Source organism: Pipistrellus hanaki (genome assembly GCF_964339955.1).
Source record: "Pipistrellus hanaki genome assembly, chromosome: 14".
Taxonomy (NCBI): Eukaryota; Metazoa; Chordata; class Mammalia; order Chiroptera; family Vespertilionidae; genus Pipistrellus; species Pipistrellus hanaki.
The window spans coordinates 50,257,795-50,272,380 of record NC_140516.1 but is presented as its reverse complement, the minus strand read 5'-3'; the positions used below and the strand labels follow the sequence as shown (position 1 = coordinate 50,272,380).

Genomic DNA, 14,586 nt, shown 5'->3' with positions numbered 1-14,586 from the left:
GGACACCACCTCCCCTGAGCCCCCCCGCACACACGCCCTGAGCAGCAGGCTCCTGAGTTTGCCCGGGGTTCAGGTCCCCCAGGGGAGGCCCATCCCGAGGGCATGAGGAAGGAGGTGGTGCCAGGCCCGTTTCCTCCCGAAGGTGGGAACAGGCCGGGCCCCATCCTGCCTGGGTGGCCGCTGGGATTGTCCTCTGCTGCCCCTTCCCACCCCACAGCCCGCTGGGTCTGGGCACGCAGGTGCATGCTGAGCACGCAGGCTGCAGGCTGGGGGTTCCAGGGGTGCAGCCGGGAGCCCGGAAAGGGGCTCCTGAAGGAGTAGGAAGGGGGGCGGGGGGCGGCTCCACTCCCAGGAGCAGCTTGGGCTGCTGGGGAGGCCGCGGACCAGCTCCTGCTGATGTGCCCCCAGCGCCTGCTCAGTGGGTGGAGTGGGGGCGGGGCCGATCTCGCCCTCTTCAGCCTCGCCTGGGCCCCCTCACCCAGAGCCCCGAATTGTAGGCAGGGCCTGGGTGGTGGTGGCGAGGAAGGCAGACGCCCAGGGTGGCCGGAGGGTGCTGGGCTCACCCCCAGAGGCCCGGGGTCCTGCACAAAGAGACCTCATCCAGACCGCGGCCTCCAACCCCAAGCCCTTGGCTCATCAGCAAACCACGCGTGAGCCTGTTCCTGGAGGGAGGAGGGGCAGGTGCCGGGACAGAGACCTTGTCAGGTGGCACTCGGTCCTGAGGCCGGTCCAGGGCTGCAGCCTCGCCTCTTGGAGTGGAATTGCTGTCCCTCCCGCCACAGGGCTGGACACGGCATCACCGCAGAGAGGAGGTCCGAGAGGAGCTGAGGGTGGCTGCCCCGCCCCGGGGCCAGCGGCTTCTCCGATGGGAAGACCTGCCCACCGCAGGTGGCTCCCCTCCGCCCCGGGCCCGCCCCTCTTTCCCAGCATCTCGGCCACCGGTGCTTGGAGACAATGCCTCCCGCAGCCTGCCTGTGGGGGCAGCAGGCCTCTCGCTTCAGGAACTCAGAGCAAGTCCCTGGGAAATGGGGCCTGGCTCCCTGCCTCTGTGGCCCAGGGCCATCCACCCAGCCCCCCAAAGCCTGGCTCTGACGCCTTCTCCCAGACCCTCCCTCTGCCTCATGCCCACTGCCCAGCCCCTAGCGCCTGCTGTCCCCAAGCTGGCCCGTCCAGTCACAGCTGCCCCTCCCCGGGGCGCCCAGGCCAGCAAGGTCCTCGGGGACTCCTGCCCGCCCCCACGCCCCGGTTCCGCCTGAATGGCTTCTGCTGGGTCTCGGGTCTCCAGCGTGACTGCCAGGGAGGCCAGTCCGCAGTGGAGTGTGTGTGACCCGGAGGGTGAGCACGGGTCCGAGCAGGCAGGGCTGAGGGTGGCTGCACCGCCCCGGGGCCAGCGGCTTCTCCCGATGGGAAGACCTGCCCACCGCAGGTGGCTCCCCTCTGCCCACGGGCAGGGGCCCGAGTGACCGGGTGGGTGACGCCCAGAGGCCCGCCGTCCGCATCCATCATAAGACGTGAGAGAGTCACACTGAGGCCAGAACAGTGTGTGAAATATTTCCAGGGTGACCAAGCTGGCCGTGAATAAGGTCTGGCAGTAAACGAAGAAGGGGGGGGGGGGGGGGCGCGGGGAGGTTTCAGTGCCTGTGACAGAGAACAGTGAGGCTCCTGTGACACAGGGGACTGGAATTAATAGCAGGAAGGGGAGAAACGGACACAGTGCGGATAAGAACCCACGAGCAGGAGATGCAAGTGGCCACTGGGCTCCTGCCTGACCCAACTCCCGAGGCTCGGAAATGCCCCCGGGATGGCCCCGGCCTCAGGGGCGTGGGGCTCAGCAGCCCCACCTTTCGGGGGGGGGCGGGCAGTGCTGAGCCCAAGAGCTTCATCTCCAAGAGGGTGTGTCCTGGGGGCCGGGTTGTAGGCAGGATGGTCCTTGTCCCGTCCCACTGTCTGAGCACCCCCGTCCCCTGATGCCCCCAGAACAGAGCCTGGGGGCAGGAGGTGCCAGAAAAAGCGGGAGGACACGGGGGGCACCCTGATCCCAGGTACAGGGCAGAGGGCCACCTCCACCTCGGTGTCTCAACGCCCCCTCGCCTCTTGTCATAAAGAATTAAAACGTATAATAAGAAAATTTAAGAGTCCCCCGTAATTCAGCCCCTCAGCGCCATGCCGGCCATCAGTCAGCCACACGGAGCATCAATCCAGCCCCTCCCTCCGCTCCCAACGAGGGTGATAAAAACGTCAAACAGTTAGACTGTGTGGCCGACAGCGCCTGCCCGCGGAGTGACGGAGAGGCAGGGCAGGGCGCGTCCCTGGAATCACCCGGACAGAGGCAGCGGCCGCACCCCGTGCAGTCCCCCGACCCCCCCGACCCCCCACTTTTACAGTCAGACCAGGTCTGGGGAGCAGGGCGGGCCTCAGGGACCTGCTGCAGGGGACGGAGGGACTGAGTGATGCTGGGGGTGGGGTGGGGAGGGCAGGGCAGGGGACCCCCGGGGGACCAGAGCTCAGAAGGCCGGCCCCTCCCTGCTCCGCCACCAGCCCAGCCCGGACTGAGGAGGGGTCTCCTGGCCACTCGGCCCGGCCTGCCCTTCCCGGGACCCAGGCCGCCGCCTTCTTCATCGTCTTTTTAAAGCGTGGACACGTGTGGCAAATTGATTTCACCGTTGGAAATGGGATAATTAAACTGGTTGTTTCTATCTTCATCATCGCCGTCGTAAAGCGGGAGGACAGCCCGGCATGGAGGGACGCGGCTCTCGCGCGGGAGCGTTAATTGAATACAGATGGCCTCTGGTGAAGCCGCTGGGCTATATTTCAGGAATATGGGATAATGATGCCCGTTAATCATCTTTACAAGATATAAAATTACTGGCTCCTCTGGAAAGATCATTAAGGAAAACAATTGTTCACAGCCATTGACAATAGAGTTTTAATTATTTAATACAGAAATTAAACTATGAGAGACCAGTGTTGGATGCGGGAACTTAATAGAAATTTATATACAAGGGTCTGTGGACATTTTGGTTTATTAACCCACCTACTTTCTTAATCCGGATCAATCCGGAAGCCTGCTGTGGCTGAGCCTGGGAATGAGGTCGGGAGAGGCGGGAGGCCCAGGTGTCCAGGCCCCAGGGGGACAGCGTGGGGCAGGGTGGCTCCCAGGGGAGCAGGGATATTGCTGGGAGCCCCAGGCAGGGACCAGGGGCCCGAGAGCCCATGCTGGGAAGTGAGGATGTGGTGCCAGGACCAGTGGAGGCTGCCAGGGGCTGGCAAAGGGCAGGACAGGAGCATGGGCCTCGGTCCGGGCCTGGGTGACAGGATTCCAGGGGATGAAGTGAGGGAGGAACGTGAAGTGTGGACCCAGAGCCCGCACTTCCTGGGCCCAGTGACACCCAGTGGCGGACACCTGGCATGCCCAAGCCCCAGCCCCCCTTCCCCACCAGGGGCAGCCCCACTGGAACAGGCCCCACTCCGGGCACAGGGACCCCGGGGTGGGCAGGCGGCCTGCTGAGGGGAGAGGTGCTTTAAATGAGGATTCTGACTTTTAAAAAACAACCTAGAGCGGAAAGCCTTTGGGCGTGTGAGTGCAGGGGGCTTGCTCAGACCGCAGAGCAGCCCGAGGGGCAGAAAGCGGCAGAGAAAAGAGAGCCATCCAACGGTGACCTCTGCCGTCTGCTGAGAGCACTGTATTTCCCAAATTCCCTGCTGTGAAAACACTCCTTACTTTTACAATATGGAAATCGCTATTTTCAAGACAATTCGGAAAACAAGTAGAACTTTTAAACGGTGAATGGTGAGCAAGACACTCCCTGCCGGCCTGAGGGGGAGGGACCGGGACTCAGAGGGGCCGGGGCAATGGGGACTTGGGCTGATGGGGTCAGGCTGTTGGAAGCTCCGGAGTAACCGCCTCAAGGTCACGGAGCCTGTCCGGAGCTCAGCCTGGGCCAGAGCCGCAGCCCCCGCTCCCGCCCGCCCCGCCCCGCCCCTCCCGCAGGGTCCGCTGGCTGGCGGGTGGCCGTCGGCTGCCCAGCCCTGTCGCCCCGTGTCCTCTGTGGGACGTGTCCGGAGCGTGCAGACCTGGTCACCCTGTCCCTCAGGGCTGTCCACCACGCGAATTACATCCCGTCCCCCATTAGGACCAATAAATTCAAAGCGATCCTTCTTCTCCTTACAGTTTTTAGGGTTACATAAATTTCACCCACGTAATTTTTCCACGCTTGGATCTATTACAGAAAGCCACTTCTATTGTAGAAGTTAATTGATAATGTGATTTGTTATGTTGCTGGGACATAACTCAGAAAGTTATTTTAGCGCCTTTGATACATGAAATCGCGCTCACGTGGGGAGACACAGGGGAGGTGAGCGGTGCGCGTGCGATGAAATATCTCCAGAAGCTTTTATTCCTGTTGTCTGGGTGCGTGCCAGCACCGCTCCACAGAAAGCTCATATTTCCAGCGCCGCTCCGATCCAAATTTATTCCCCGGTCATTAGTTAGCCTTAAAAAAAAACCTGGAGCAACTCTGTGTATGTATATGTTTGGAAATGGGAGGGGGGGGGAATCAAACAAAAAGAGAGGAATCTCCCTCCACCTTTCAATATTATCAAAGATGAGATTTAGAAGCGCTTTATATTGAATTAATTACAGATTCATGGAAAGCGGCATAAGTAGTGCAGACGGTGGTGAAAGGGACCCAACCGCACGCACACTGTGCTGTCCACAGGCTTGTGTGTGGGGGTGCGTGCACCTGTGTGCACATGTATGCGAGAGCCTGTGCATGCACACATGTATACATGCATGTATGTGTATGTATGTGGGGGGGTGCCCCCCTTCTGCTTTCTGGGTCTCCCTGCCTTGTGTGCCGCCCACCCCCGCTGCCCCCCCTGCACGGCTCCCTTCAGCCCCCGGGCCTGCCGTGAGGCTGGGGCGTAGGCCGAAGGTCTGACAAGTCCAGTGCCAGCCACTCAGCCGAGAGGTTTTGAGAGAGAGGGCACGCCTTCCAACCCCGCTGGCCCAGCGTGGCACCACCCGTGCCAAGGTCAGAGGGCCAGCAAGGGGCTGGCGGTGCGGGCACCGACCTGGCCTCCCTCTGGGCCACCGTATCCCCCACGCCTCTCCCCTGGCGTGAAGAAACACGTGGACAGAGCCCGAGCCACAGGGCCGGCCCACGGCACCTGCTGCCACACCTGGTGGCTCTGCTCCACGTGGCCCCACGTTTCGGGAACGGCTGACGACCAGCCCACCCTGACCCCGTGGTGGCAGGAGAGCGGGCTGGGAGGGCCTGGCCGTGAGGACAGGGCCCAGCGCCTCACAGGCCTCCGTGACCGCGGAGGAAGCCGTGTTAGCATCATGTGAACACTGTCCCTCCCTCTGCCGGGTGGGAGCCCAGCCGCGGGGGGCCTGGGGGAGGCTGGGGCCCATTTCACACGGCCAGGCGAGAGAAGGTGCTGGTGACGGGACTCCCGGACCCGAGGCCGGGCCAGGCCCGCAGCCACCCAGAGTCCCGGCCACAGACACACTCAGGCGCTGGTTCGGTCCTTTACTGAAGCTCTAACAAGGCAAACAAAAGGGTCTCAGAGCCGGGCCCGTCCCTCCCAGGACCACAAGCCTCGTCCCCAGGGACATCGGCCAGAAACGGTCTTCCGAGGGCACCCTGCTGCTGGCGGCCTGTGGGGGTGGAGACCACCCTCCTCCGGGTCCCCGGGGATAGATGTGCCCCCTCGACTGGCGAGGCGGGTTCAGGGTCCAGGCAGCCGGGGGTGGCCCTGGTGCAGCCCTCACCCCACCTGCCAGGAGGGTCGCGGTGCAGAGGTGCAGGCAGGCCCTGGGAGGCCCCGGGAGGAGGAGGAGGAGGCAGGTGGCACCGGGGCCGAAGGGGAGGGGCTCGGACCAGGAGGAGGGCCCTGCAGGAGCGCCCGGGTGGGGTGTGCAGGGGCAGGGCGGCTGGGACGGGGATCACACGATGGCCTGGTTGGGCAGCCCGTACAGGACCAGGTTGAGGCTGACGGAGGGCCACTCAGAGCCGTGCAGCGGTGGGCGGAACGTCAGCCTGTTCTTGGGGGTCTGTGGAGACTCGTCTGAGGGGAGAGGGGGCAGGAGGCTCACCGGGGGCAGGAATTCCGGGGCCCAGCCCAGGGCCATGCGCCTGGGCGGGCGGGGAGGGGTGCCCTGGCTCTGCCTGTGACACAGCACCCCTCCCCCGCCCCTCAGGCCTGGACGCTGCTATCACACACACACACACACACACACACACACACACACACACCCGCATCCAACCCCCGCCACCCCCTTTTCCCCGGCCACTGGGCTTTCAGACTTGGTGGGACTTGAACGGTTTTAAAGACAAATCGGCAGATCTGGTGGCCGGAGCTTCCCGAGAGGAGTGCCGAGGCCCCTCCCGGCTGCAGGCCCGTGTGCGGGAGGCCGTGCGGGCGGAGGTGGGGGCCCTGACACTGCAGGGTGCGGGCGGCGGGCACGGAGGCAGACAGCGTCTAGTTACCGTGGACCAGGTCCCCAGCTTCCATCCTCTGCAGGATGCGGGCCGTTCTCCCGGTTGTCTTGCCGTATGCCAGCAGGTCTGGGGAAGACATTCTGGGGTGGGTCCACCTCAGATACGTGGACCGCCCCTCCCCGCCCGCCCCCGGGGCTCCGGGGCTCAGGGCTGGCCGGGCCGGCCCACGCACTTTCCCACAGGACGGTGGCCCTCAGCGTGTTGTCCTGCAGCGCCGTGGGCCACTGGTTCGCCAGGATGCTCTTGACCCCCACCAGGCTGAGCAGGATGGCCGTCTCGATGGGCTCCTCCAAGGCCAGCTGGGAGACACTGCGGGGACCCAGCCCCGTGGGACCGCGCCCCCGGCCTCCCCCAAACGGCCCCGAGGGCTGGGACGCGGGTCTGGACTGACAGCGCTCCACACTTCCCACCCCCAAACGTAAACGCCCCCCAAAGAGGGCACCCCCGGTGAGAGGAAGTCCGGGTCCCTGGGGTGCGCGTGCTGGGGGCACCCGGCCCAGCCCAGCCCAGCAGCCTCGAGGCTCCATGGCCGGTGGTCAGCTGCCGGAGCCCCCGAGACTCTGCTCCCTCTTGGGGCTCTGCCTACCGCCTGCAGGGCGCTTCCCCGCCACACTCCCATGGGATGCATCCATCATTCCTTCCCCCCAGGATCCCCCCCAGCACCCTCCCATGCCGGGCTGCCAGCAGGCCCAGCACCTCTTGTGCTCCGAGGACTCCAGCGTCCGCCGCATGCTCTCGTAGGACCGGCTCCGGTCCAGCAGCACCACCAGACGGCAGTCTGCAGGACACGGCGGGCGGGGGGGGGGGGGGGGGGGCGGTCAGAGGCTGGCGTCTCGGAGCAGTGACCACAGAAACAGGCCCAGCTGCCCGGCCCGGGTTGGAACTGCAGGCCCTTTCCTGGGATCCCTGGCCGCACTGGCGCTCGGGGCGCTATCTGCTTCGGGAGCCCACAGCCCTCTCAGCCTCCTCGTGCCCCGGGGCCCCAGCATGCCCCTCCCTGCGAGGGGGTCTCGGCTCCCAGCACGCCACCCGACCAGGCAGCTGGCTTGCCTGGGCAGCAGCAGGCACAGGCACAGGAGCTGGTCACCCCGCCCCAGGCCCTCTGAGACAGGGCCAGTGTCCGAGATGCACCTGGGTGGGCGGGCAGCGGCCCCACAGAGCAGAGGCCACCCCGCTCCCAGGTGGCCTGGCTGGGCTGGGCCTCGGGCAGCCCCGGGGGCAGGCAGACCCTCCAGCTGTGTGCCCACAGGCCTGGGGGGGTGGGCAGTGGGCCCGGGGCCATCCCTCCCGGAGGCTTGGGTGCGTCTCAAAGAGGCCCTGTCTCCACCTCCCAGGTGACATGCTATGGGGTGAAGTGGGGTCCTGTCCTGCGTGGCCCCACGGGGTGCGTGGGGGCTGGAAAGGAGCCTGGGACAGGCATCCGCAGGCTGCCATCAATGGGGACAGGCACCTCGAAGGGGAGGGGCCTCCGTGAGGGGTCCCTGAAAATGCCCCCACAGGGTGCCCTGGGGGGGGCCGGAAGTCCAGGCAGAAGGGCCGGTGGGCAGGGCGGGTGCCCAGACACGCCAGCCTCCCGTCCTCCGCAGGCCCTGGTGGCCTGCCAGCCTGGAAGTCTAAGGGGTGGTGGGGACCAAGGGGCAGCCGAGGCCCGCTCTGCCCCGTGCCCAGTCACCTGGTGCCCGCTCACCTTCCAAGCTCATGGCGGCCAGCCTCTCCACCGACAGGTGCGACAGGAAGTTCTCCATCCCATAGAAGAAGAAGCCCTCGCAGCGGCCCAGCAGCTGCTCCCACTCGGCCTGGCTGTGGGTGGGGCGCGGTGGGCGGGCGGCCGGCCGGGGACAGGCCGTGGGGAGCCCCGGGGACACCTCCCTCCGGGGACACCTCCCTCCGGGACACCTCCCTCCGGGGACACCTCCCTCCGGGGACACCTCCCTCCGGGACACCTCCCTCCGGGGACACCTCCCTCCGGGGACACCTCCCTCCAGGGACACCCTCCCTCCGGGGACACCTCCCTCCGGGGACACCCTCCCTCCCGGGACACCTCCCTCCGGGACACCTCCCTCCGGGGACACCTCCCTCCGGGGACACCCTCCCTCCGGGGACACCTCCCTCCGGGGACACCCTCCCTCCGGGGACACCCTCCCTCCCGGGACACCTCCCTCCCGGGACACCTCCCTCCGGGGACACCTCCCTCCGGGGACACCTCCCTCCGGGGACACCCTCCCTCCGGGGACACCCTCCCTTCGGGGACACCTCCCCCCGGACACCTCCCTCCGGGACACCTCCCTCCGGGGACACCTCCCTCCGGGGACACCCTCCCTCCCGGGACACCTCCCTCCGGGGACACCCTCCCTCCGGGCACACCTCCCTCCGGGGACACCCTCCCTCCGGGGACACCCTCCCTCCCGGGACACCTCCCTCCGGGGACACCTCCCTCCGGGGACACCTCCCTCCGGGGACACCTTCCTCCGGGGACACCCTCCCTCCGGGGACACCCTCCCTCCGGGGACACCCTCCCTCCGGGGACACCTCCCTCCGGGGACACCTCCCCCTGGACACCTCCCTCCGGGGACACCTCCCTCCGGGGACACCTCCCTCCGGGACACCTCCCTCCGGGACACCTCCCTCCGGGACACCTCCCTCCGGGGACACCTCCCTCCGGGGACACCTCCCTCCGGGACACCTCCCTCCGGGACACCTCCCTCCGGGACACCTCCCTCCGGGGACACCTCCCTCCGGGACACCTCCCTCCCGGGACACCTCCCTCCGGACACCCTCCCTCCGGGGACACCTCCCTCCGGGGACACCCTCCCTCCGGGACACCTCCCCCCGGGACACCTCCCTCCGGGGACACCTCCCTCCGGGGACACCTCCCTCCGGGACACCTCCCTCCGGGGACACCTCCCTCCGGACACCCTCCCTCCGGGACACCTCCCTCCGGGGACACCCTCCCTCCGGGGACACCTCCCTCCGGGGACACCTCCCTCCGGGACACCTCCCTCCGGGGACACCCTCCCTCCGGGGACACCTCCCTCCGGGGACACCCTCCCTCCGGGGACACCTCCCTCCGGGGACACCTCCCTCCGGGACACCTCCCTCCGGGGACACCTCCCTCCGGACACCTCCCCCCGGGACACCCTCCCTCCGGGGACACCTCCCTCCGGGACACCTCCCTCCGGGGACACCTCCCCCCGGGACCCCTCCCTCCGGGACACCTCCCTCCGGGCACACCTCCCTCCGGGGACACCTCCCCCCGGGACACCTCCCTCCGGGGACACCTCCCTCCGGGGACACCTCCCTCCGGGACACCTCCCTCCGGGACACCCTCCCTCCGGGACACCTCCCTCCCGGGACACCTCCCTCCGGGACACCTCCCTCCGGGGACACCTCCCTCCGGGGACACCTCCCTCCGGGGACACCCTCCCTCCGGGACACCTCCCTCCGGGGACACCTCCCTCCGGGGACACCTCCCTCCGGGGACACCTCCCTCCGGGGACACCCTCCCTCCGGGGACACCCTCCCTTCGGGGACACCTCCCCCCGGACACCTCCCTCCGGGACACCTCCCTCCGGGGACACCTCCCTCCGGGGACACCCTCCCTCCCGGGACACCTCCCTCCGGGGACACCCTCCCTCCGGGCACACCTCCCTCCGGGGACACCCTCCCTCCGGGGACACCCTCCCTCCCGGGACACCTCCCTCCGGGGACACCTCCCTCCGGGGACACCTCCCTCCGGGGACACCTTCCTCCGGGGACACCCTCCCTCCGGGGACACCCTCCCTCCGGGGACACCCTCCCTCCGGGGACACCTCCCTCCGGGGACACCTCCCCCTGGACACCTCCCTCCGGGGACACCTCCCTCCGGGGACACCTCCCTCCGGGACACCTCCCTCCGGGACACCTCCCTCCGGGACACCTCCCTCCGGGGACACCTCCCTCCGGGGACACCTCCCTCCGGGACACCTCCCTCCGGGACACCTCCCTCCGGGACACCTCCCTCCGGGGACACCTCCCTCCGGGACACCTCCCTCCCGGGACACCTCCCTCCGGACACCCTCCCTCCGGGGACACCTCCCTCCGGGGACACCCTCCCTCCGGGACACCTCCCCCCGGGACACCTCCCTCCGGGGACACCTCCCTCCGGGGACACCTCCCTCCGGGACACCTCCCTCCGGGGACACCTCCCTCCGGACACCCTCCCTCCGGGACACCTCCCTCCGGGGACACCCTCCCTCCGGGGACACCTCCCTCCGGGGACACCTCCCTCCGGGACACCTCCCTCCGGGGACACCCTCCCTCCGGGGACACCTCCCTCCGGGGACACCCTCCCTCCGGGGACACCTCCCTCCGGGGACACCTCCCTCCGGGACACCTCCCTCCGGGGACACCTCCCTCCGGACACCTCCCCCCGGGACACCCTCCCTCCGGGGACACCTCCCTCCGGGACACCTCCCTCCGGGGACACCTCCCCCCGGGACCCCTCCCTCCGGGACACCTCCCTCCGGGCACACCTCCCTCCGGGGACACCTCCCCCCGGGACACCTCCCTCCGGGGACACCTCCCTCCGGGGACACCTCCCTCCGGGACACCTCCCTCCGGGACACCCTCCCTCCGGGACACCTCCCTCCCGGGACACCTCCCTCCGGGACACCTCCCTCCGGGGACACCTCCCTCCGGGGACACCTCCCTCCGGGGACACCCTCCCTCCGGGACACCTCCCTCCGGGGACACCTCCCTCCGGGGACACCTCCCTCCGGGGACACCCTCCCTCCGGGGACACCTCCCTCCGGGGACACCCTCCCTCCGGGGACACCTCCCTCCGGGGACACCTCCCTCCGGGGACACCCTCCCTCCGGGACACCCTCCCTCCGGGGACACCTCCCCCCGGGACACCTCCCTCCGGGGACACCTCCCTCCGGGGACACCTCCCTCCGGGACACCTCCCTCCGGGGACACCCTCCCTCCGGGGACACCTCCCTCCGGGGACACCTCCCTCCGGGGACACCCTCCCTCCCGGGACACCTCCCTCCGGGGACACCTCCCTCCGGGGACACCTCCCTCCGGGGACACCTCCCTCCGGGGACACCCTCCCTCCCGGGACACCTCCCTCCGGGACACCTCCCTCCGGGGACACCTCCCTCCGGGGACACCTCCCCCCGGACACCTCCCTCCGGGGACACCTCCCTCCGGGACACCTCCCCCCGGGACACCTCCCCCCGGACACCTCCCTCCGGGGACACCTCCCTCCGGGGACACCTCCCTCCGGGACACCTCCCTCCGGGACACCTCCCTCCGGGGACACCTCCCTCCGGGGACACCTCCCTCGGGGACACCTCCCTCCGGGACACCTCCCTCCGGGGACACCTCCCTCCGGGGACACCCTCCCTCCCGGGACACCTCCCTCCGGGGACACCCTCCCTCCGGGGACACCTCCCTCCGGGGACACCTCCCTCCGGGACACCTCCCTCCGGGGACACCTCCCTCCGGGGACACCCTCCCTCCGGGGACACCTCCCTCCGGGGACACCCTCCCTCCGGGGACACCTCCCTCCGGGGACACCTCCCTCCGGGACACCTCCCCCCGGGACACCTCCCCCCGGACACCTCCCTCCGGGGACACCTCCCCCCGGGACACCTCCCTCCGGGACACCTCCCTCCGGGACACCTCCCTCCGGGGACACCTCCCTCCGGGACACCTCCCTCCGGGGACACTTCCCTCCGGGACACCTCCCTCCGGGACACCTCCCCCCGGGACACCTCCCCCCGGACACCTCCCTCCGGGGACACCTCCCTCCGGGACACCTCCCTCCGGGACACCTCCCTCCGGGGACACCTCCCTCCGGGGACACCCTCCCTCCGGGGACACCTCCCTCCGGGGACACCTCCCTCCGGGGACACCTCCCTCCGGGACACCTCCCTCCGGGGACACCTCCCTCCGGGACACCTCCCTCCGGGGACACTTCCCTCCGGGACACCTCCCTCCGGGACACCTCCCCCCGGGACACCTCCCCCCGGACACCTCCCTCCGGGGACACCTCCCTCCGGGACACCTCCCTCCGGGACACCTCCCTCCGGGGACACCTCCCTCCGGGACACCTCCCTCCGGGACACCTCCCTCCGGGACACCTCCCTCCGGGACACCTCCCTCCGGGGACACCTCCCTCCGGGACACCTCCCTCCGGGGACACCTCCCTCCGGGGACACCCTCCCTCCGGGGACACCTCCCCCCGGGACACCTCCCTCCGGGGACACCTCCCTCCGGGACACCTCCCTCCGGGGACACCTCCCTCCGGGACACCTCCCTCCGGAAAAGGGTGGTTAACGCAGAGACGTCCCGCTCGCTCGGTCTTCCCTCCGCCCCTCGTGGCTGAGACGCACAGAGCCTCGTGCACATCCTCCCGCGGCCTCTCCTGGCTCTGACTCGGGGTCCCTGGGAGCCGGTGCCAGCCCCTCTCGGGAGAGGGGGGCCCCGTGTCCCTGGCAGGGACCCCCAGCTCACTGGGCGTGGCTGGAGGGACACTGCACGCCCAGTTCCCGAGGGCGCCCACCGGACCTGCCCCGGACTGGCTGTGGGGCCCTGTGCAGGGCACCCGGGCAGGTCCTCCGCTGGGAAACGGGACCCAGGCACCCGGAGTGAGAGGAAGGGAAGTCAGGGGGTCACAGGACAGAATGGGGCCCAGGCAGGAGGGGCCTGAGGGAGAGCGGGGGAGACGGGGCGGGGAGGGGCCCAGGAGGAGACAGACGGGAAGAGCACCCCCTGGTACCCTCGTCCACAGGACCCAGGCCCGGAACCCAGAGCGAACCTGGGAAAGAGCTTTCTTCCCAGATGGCCCACCCACTTCGCCGTGTACGAGTCTTTGTATTTATCCAGAACCTCCCGGGTTACGGAGATAGGCAGCCACGTCGCTGCAACGAGAACGGAATGGAGGCAAAACGCAGAGGCTTTGTCACCACGTGAGCTGCGGGGCTGCGGGTGGGGCTGCGGGCCGGCCTCAGGGGGCACTGGCAGAGGCAGTACCGCCACTCACAGCTAGTGGAGACGCTGGTCTCCCGCCCTCCTCCCGGAGAGATTTGCAAAACCAGTTTCGCAAAAAAAAAAAAAAAGGTCCTATATAATAAAAGCATAGTATGCAAATTATCCCCTAGACCGGGAGTTCGACCAGGGGACAGGGCCGGCCAGGGTAAGAGAGAGGACCTGGCCGGCAGCCAGCAGCCACTAGGGACCGTACCAGTGCTCTGGGCCTCTAGTGAAACATTTTCTTAAATCTCAGGATTAAACACCGAGAGCCTGGGGGCAGGAGGCCTGAGAGGAGGAAAGGCGCCCGACTGCCCTGTGGGGCGGCCAGCCGCGCCCGATGCCGAGGGTGGGGTGTGGCGTGTTCGTGTGTGCGTGCATGTGTGCATGTTCATGTGCGCGTGTTCGTGTGTGTGCACGTGTGCGTGTTCATGTGCGTGTTCATGTGTGCGTGAACGTGTGCATGCATTCAGAGAGGGGAGGGGCCCTGCAAGTGCTCACCCGGGCCCTGGGCCTCCTCGAAGGGGTCCACGACGTCTGGGCTTCGGTTAAGCAGAACCAGGACACAGGCTGGTGTGGGGCGGGGGGCAGGGGGGGCGCGGAAAAGGATACACCGGAAGCTGTCCGAGTCGATCAGGATGGCCTCGGGAGGGATGATGCGGGGCGCGCTGCCCTGTGACAAAGGTGGGGTCGTGGGGCCCGGCTCCAGCGGCACCCGGCCCTCCGCCCGGGGCCAGCGGCCTCGCCCTACCTTCCGGCTCTTCTTCCCGGGCCCTTTCCTCTTTAGCTCTTTGCCTTTGGCGCCCTTCTTCGCGGTCCGGTCTGTGGGAGACACGGAAGGAAGCGGTGAGGGCACCGAGAGGCGCCGGACGCCACTCCGCTCGCTTTGGAACGGCCGGTCTGCTGTGATGTGAACACCAAAGCGAGGTGGGGGGAGAGCTGTTCCTGTCCCGCTTTCTAAGGCGAAAGGGCAGCCGCATCTCAGATGTGAAGACTCAGAGGGCGGGGAAGGCCTGGGGACCCCAGCCTCTCCCTCTGCGGGCGGACACCTGACCCCTGCGGCCTG

General features: G+C 68.3%; 1 protein-coding gene across 1 annotated transcript in view; it reads right to left on the bottom strand.

Annotated features, from left to right (window-relative positions):
* Positions 1-5,950: 5,950 nt before the first annotated feature.
* Positions 5,951-14,586, bottom strand: part of CFAP46 (cilia and flagella associated protein 46) — a gene marked incomplete at both ends in the record, with an annotated part of 51,324 nt that continues 42,688 nt past the window's right edge. Inside the window, 9 exons of the mRNA XM_084904397.1 lie at positions 5,951-6,072; positions 6,495-6,572; positions 6,679-6,815; positions 7,203-7,284; positions 8,194-8,306; positions 13,309-13,411; positions 14,022-14,057; positions 14,133-14,193; positions 14,272-14,342. Coding sequence (XP_084760523.1) covers positions 5,951-6,072; positions 6,495-6,572; positions 6,679-6,815; positions 7,203-7,284; positions 8,194-8,306; positions 13,309-13,411; positions 14,022-14,057; positions 14,133-14,193; positions 14,272-14,342 — 803 coding nt within the window. The remainder of the gene's footprint in view (positions 6,073-6,494; positions 6,573-6,678; positions 6,816-7,202; positions 7,285-8,193; positions 8,307-13,308; positions 13,412-14,021; positions 14,058-14,132; positions 14,194-14,271; positions 14,343-14,586) is intronic.